Source organism: Alligator mississippiensis, chromosome 1 (assembly GCF_030867095.1).
Source record: "Alligator mississippiensis isolate rAllMis1 chromosome 1, rAllMis1, whole genome shotgun sequence".
In the NCBI taxonomy this organism is placed as follows: Eukaryota; Metazoa; Chordata; order Crocodylia; family Alligatoridae; genus Alligator; species Alligator mississippiensis.
In genome coordinates, this window is record NC_081824.1 from 407,989,242 (window position 1) to 407,995,241 (window position 6,000).

General features: G+C 37.9%; 1 protein-coding gene across 2 annotated transcripts in view; it reads left to right on the plus strand.

Moving 5' to 3' along the window:
* NAA16 (N-alpha-acetyltransferase 16, NatA auxiliary subunit) overlaps window positions 1-5,575 on the plus strand; it is a 103,285-nt gene extending 97,710 nt beyond the window's left edge. For both annotated transcript variants that reach the window (XM_006264030.4, XM_019500497.2), the window contains 3 exons: window positions 572-715; window positions 3,450-3,547; window positions 3,857-5,575. In XM_006264030.4, the coding sequence (XP_006264092.3) occupies window positions 572-715; window positions 3,450-3,547; window positions 3,857-4,057 (443 nt within the window). In that variant the 3' untranslated portion in view covers window positions 4,058-5,575. The remainder of the gene's footprint in view (window positions 1-571; window positions 716-3,449; window positions 3,548-3,856) is intronic.
* Window positions 5,576-6,000: the final 425 nt, after the last annotated feature.

The window sequence follows — 6,000 nt, forward strand, 5'->3', positions numbered from 1 at the left end:
ATGGTTTCAAGTTGCAGCAAGGGCAGTTTAGAGTTAGATATTAGGAAAAACTTTCTCACTAGGAGGATAGTAAAACACTAAAACAGGTTACCCAGAGACGTTACGCACTCTCCACCCTTGGCGGTTTTTAAGACCCAGGTAGACAAAGTATTGGCTGGGATGATCTAATTGGGGATGGTCCTACCCTTAGCCAGGGGGTGGACTAGATGACCTCCTTAAGTCCTTTCCAACCCTAATTTTCTGTGATTTCTATGAATTTTTGCCGATATCTTTTATTGGACTATCTGTGTAGTTAGGAGTTGTTGATAGTTGATCCAACAAAATCTTTGTCTCGTATATTTCTTGGACCATCTTGGCTACAACAATGCTCCAAACCTACTACATCAGTCCTAAAGTCATTTGATATTTTCCTGAATCCCAAAGATGGGAAACCGTTGGCTTTTTAACCAAGAAGTTTCCCTTTTCTGTGTACAAAATAAGGTGGTGTCTTTTTAATTAGTAATGACTTTTTTAAAACAAAAGCAGAAAATACAGTAATTTTTTGTCATCACCCTTCCCTCCCTTCTTTTAGTATCAGATCATAGTAATCTCCCGGAAATTGTGAGCAAAGTACTAACACAAGAAATGCAGAAAATCTTTATTAACAAAGACTTGGAAAGTTTTAACGAAGAGTTTCTCAAACACAGTGCTACCTCCATTCAGCACCAACTGTCAGGTTTGTTAATTTTAAATGCTATACAAAATAAGATTGGTTAACTTGGAATAACTGTGTACCATCATTTAATGTCTTTCTCTATACTGTAAGTCATTTTAATTAAAATGTCAAGCTCCACCAAAGGTTGCTTTTGAGATTTCTTCTTGTTGGAAGGGCTTTAACAATCTCCCTCCCAAGCAATAGCACGAAACCCATGTCTCTTCCTTCCCTGGAGAGTACCCTATAGCCAGCACTTTTTTATTGGGGAGTGGGGAGGGGCATGCCCCACCCTTCCTATTAAATCTGTTGGAATGGGAAGTTTACTTTTTTAATAGAAAATGCCAGAGTCAAGCCCTTGTAGTTACAAAAAAGGCTTGCTCCTTGTCAGGCCGCACAGTGAAATAAGATGATCGCTTCAATTTCTGCTGTTCAGAACTCTACGGATAACAGTGGAGCAATTCAAATTATTTCAATTTTATATTCTTCTTGCTCCTGCTTGGGAAAACTTGTCAGCGCTTATTGGAGTTATTAGTTGGAAACAGATTGGTGGTGAAAGATTATTTGTTATTAAGAGTCTGATACAAAGGAAACTGAGCCCAGGATCTGAGTCTAATTACAATATCACAGTAGAAATCCCGACTCAGTCTTGCCTCTCTGAAGAGGAGGGTGTGCACTGGGAGGGCTGATTTGTCCAGGTCTCACTGCTGTTCTGTCCTCTGATGTAGTGGGTTTTAGTCATGCTCTGATAGGTATCTGGGAAATTTTTCAGAATCTTACAGTATGCTATAGGCATAGTCAGTCTTCATAGAAAGCATTGTGTTTTACTGGCTCAATTTTAATTACCGTTTGAGTATAATAGTTACAAACTAAAAAGATTGTCATGTCATAAACTTTGCCACTCTGGCTTAAGGGGGGACCACATCGGTGTCTCTCACACTTTATTGATTCAGCATAGTGAGGTTTGCCCACAGTGCCATGCTTTGCAATCTAGGCGTCTTGTATTGAGGGTGCAAAGATGGCAATTATATATCTGAAAGTCAAGCTGCCTGCTTTCTTTTTGACCATCATCACTAGTCAAAGTTCTGGAAGTCAGGTGAAGTCCTTACTGATACCTTTGAAGCCTCAATCTACACTAGTTTCAAACGAACATAGCCAGTATAGTGTGCTTTTTATTTTTATTTTTTTATGATAAGTTACCCAAAACAGAATATACTCAAACTCCATTTTTAAGCTGTTTGTGCTCTGCAGATCTATCAGGTATATATAAATCCTTAAAAGTTCACTGAAAAAGATTTATTAAGCAAATCTGAGACAGAATGAGCGGACGCAAAGATGCATTCATTCAGTAAGAAGTTTCTGAACTTCAAAGGGCATCCGAGCACTGGCAGGTGGCTCTTCAGTGCTGGGGTCCTCACACGCCCAGAACTTGAGAGGACTCTCGGGCAGCCTGGGAGCCCTTTAAAGGTTGGCAGTGGGGACAGACTAGCCTGCGAGCCTCCCTGACAACTCATGTTGGGCAAGCTGTCAAGGAGCCAGCTGCTCTACCTTCTTCCCTCCCTCCCCTTTGAGAGACCTGGTCAAACATTTGAGTTTGTCTCAGCAGGACAAAGAAGTTGTTGTTTGAATCAGAAGCTTGTTTGTTGTGGATCTGCTGCTTTTGTAGTGGATTGGCAATCTTTTTCTTGGAACAAATTCCTTTAATGCCTGGCATGTTACCATTTGTTGTTGGAAACTTGCATGCATTTTCCAGCTAATGTAACATTTGGAGGGGGCCTAAGGTACATGCCTGAAAACAGCACTGTATTGTACTAGGACTACCACGAGTACCACAAACATAGCTGTACTAGCCTGCGAAGAGCTCCACAGTAACTCAGTTAGTTATATTGCTTCTGGTACTGATGCTAGCTTGTATCTTTGCACGGCATTACACTGTACTACATAGATAAACTTTTGGAACGCACCAAAATTGTGTCTTCATTTCCATTGTTCAGGCAGTTCAAATAAACTTTTGGGCTTTAAAAACAAATCAGAGTGGTTCTGAGAAGACAGTTGTTTACTTCCCTTGTCATTTGTAAGGTGAATCGCAACTAGCCAGCTGATCTGGATGCCTTACACCAGGGACGTCAAACTCACCCATGTCCCTGTGCTGGATCTGGATTACAGGGCTCCTCTCAGGCCAGTTCCAGACCCAGCAGAAGCGGTGTAGGAGTTGCTCACCTGGCCATCGCACATGTGCCCCCAGTGGGGCTCAGTAGGTGGGAATTTGGTGATGGACCCTGCCCCTGCTCGCATCAGCTCCTCTAGGAGCCCCATGGGGCAAGTGAAACAGCACTTTAGGCATCATGCAGCCTGTGGGCCGTACCTTTGCCATCCTTGTGTTAGGCACCAAGATAATCCTTACACTTATACTAGTCATGCCTTTTGACCTCTGTCTTCCTTATTAACTGTTTCCTTAGTCATATTTCAGTGACTACTCAAGCAAGATGCTAATAAGCATTTTATGTTCATCAGTAGTGGAATCAAGCTTATGCTCCTAAACTTAGTGTAAGATTTTCTGCTATTGTATGTGAAGTATAAGGGGTGAAAAAGGGAAAACTGATGTGACGGTTTTAAAACTTTAGAAAGTCTCATTCTACGGTGATAGAAGTTTTATATTTCAGTTGTTTTCTGTATCAGTTTATAATTTTAAAATTAAATGTTGCATCTAAGACACATTTACAGGTTTTTTTAAAGATGCTTTTTTCCTTATGCTAAGGTGCTAAGATGATGTATTTCCTTGATAAATCAAGACAAGAGAAAGCAATTGCTATTGCTACTAGATTGGATGAAACTATGGGAGACAAAAATGTGAAGGTAAAGTAAAAAAAATTGTAATCTCCATTTAGCAGGGGTGGGAAGTGTGGTCTCAAATGCTGTGTGTAAAGTACTAGATAAATGTACTCATGTAAGTTTGGTCAGTATTGTTAGGAGGAATGTTGTTTTGTTTGAAATTATGGTCTTATTGCCAAGACTTTTGGAAACAATGATAATGGCACTTATTACCAGCAGGGCGGGGGTTGCATTCATTCATCAGGCAAGCAAGATTTTGTAACAGCTGCAAGAATGTTTGGTAATAAAACAGTCTAAATCAAATGTATTAACTACTATTCCTGTTTTCTTTAGATTTTAACAAAGGTTTGCGAGGCACTACTTGATGGAAGCTTTGGAAGCTGTCATAGTCAATATGAAGATTATCGAGCAGCGTGTCATAAACTGTTTCCTTTTACTTCTGCCTTCATGCCGGCCACAAATGAGGATGATAGTAGCATTACATCAGTGAACCACACAGCCATGAACCATGATGTGCTGTCCAATGAAATTTGAACTAGTATATATAAATATATATACTGATATGAAAAAAAAATCTCACCCTTACCATACAAGACTGGCTGGATACAGATCAGGGTAACTTTTCCAGGTTGTATTTTAATATCTCTAACAGGTATAAATGAAATATTTGGATAGCTAAATGCAAATGGAGTATGCTAATAGTTGTTTTTTCCTCCCAACAAGAACTGCCAATATTTATGTAAACATTACATGTAATCAGCGCTTGTCATGTTTATATTTGTACAGTTTCAGGTCTTTTAACAAGAAGATCCCTAAATTACAGACATTAAAGACTCTTTTCACCTAAATGTTGTTGCATATAAAAATAAATGTGATCATATCTTGTTAATAAAATGATCAGTTGAGCAGATTTTAGCAAATTAAGACTGATAAAGTTCTGCTTATAGCATCCTCCATCATTTTCTGTTGTTTTTTTTTTTTCTTTTCCTTTTTTTTTTTTTTAATTTGGTCAGTGTGGTTTCTTTTGAAGCACATAATTATAAGTGGTGACTGTTTTGCATGTTTTTGTCAATTCTGTGTTTTGTATGGAACCAGTGCCGGTAGATACTGGGAGGTCTGGTTTATTTACAATTTTTAAGTTTTTGAAAACTGTCTTCTATCTACCTTGTGTTCCATCACTATTGTTAGCTGTTGTTTCCTTAAGTTTCAAATGGTTTAACTTTTTAAAAACAGTTGAGTATGCATTAGGAATTCCCTGAAATAATAGAAACTGCGATACACCATGTCTGTCTGTTCCCCATCCCTTTCTTCCTCCCCCCTTGCATTTTTAGATTGGAAAGGCTACTCCAAGGTTGGGCAGAAGTGTATGGTACAGTAATGGGGAATATAGATCTCCAGATTTTATAAATTTGCTGGTAAGTTTACCATATACCTCCATTAAAAGTCTTAGTTGCAGATTTATGGCCAATAAATTTAATACTTTTCTTCCTTAAATACTATTGCTTTATGTACTATAAAACAAGTAGTATTTGAGGAATGCATTTTATATTTAAAAACTAATTAAGGGGAGCACAAAGAGGCTGACAACACATCACAATGAACTTTTTTCTTACTCTGTATTCTGGTACATTAATTATTAAATGTACAACACATCAAAAATGAAAGTTGGAATCAAATATAGCCATGTAAAGCATAATACTGCTGGAGAAAATGCCTACACGTGACAGCTTTACATTCTATAAGAACTGCTATCAAAATATAATTATACTGTGGCTTGTACAGAAATAAGTTTTCTGGAAACTGTGATGGAATCATTCAACCAGTTTGTTTTTATTTTACTGCAATGTAAATATTTCAGTAATATTAACTAGCCCCTCTAAGACAAATATACATTCATGAAGGGGGATTTTATTAAGACAAATAAACTGTTCTAATTAAAATGGTCTCTTTTTGTGTGTCATCTGTTTAGATTCAAATTGTTGAATGAAAAACTCACTGTAAAATAATGCCAACGTATGTTATGCTGTAATAAATTATTTTGTACACACTGGCTTTTTGGGTTTGTTTTTTTGCATATTCTTCAACCACGTCTCTTTTAAGGTAGGAAATCTATTTAACACGTTCCTCCCCAAATGTTGCCAGACTCATTTCTACAGTGATTAATAGTTTAACATGTAAACCGAGAGGGGAAGGGGGATTTCTGCATAATTCTCGAACTTTGATTCATTGTTTTTTGTGCAAAATGTCCATTTACCCTATGAATAAGCCATATGCCCTATGAATTTGAGAATAACTCGTTCAAAGTTGATTCAAGGAGAGTGGGAAAGGTATCTGACTGCAGTTAGGCTGCTTTTGATCACTGATGTTAGAATCCATTTGTTTCTGGAGCCAACCTAAAGTAATTTTGTTCCCCCTCTCTCAGTACCTTACACAAAAGAAAATGTCTGAATGGATGTGTCTCCATAGTTATGTAGCTG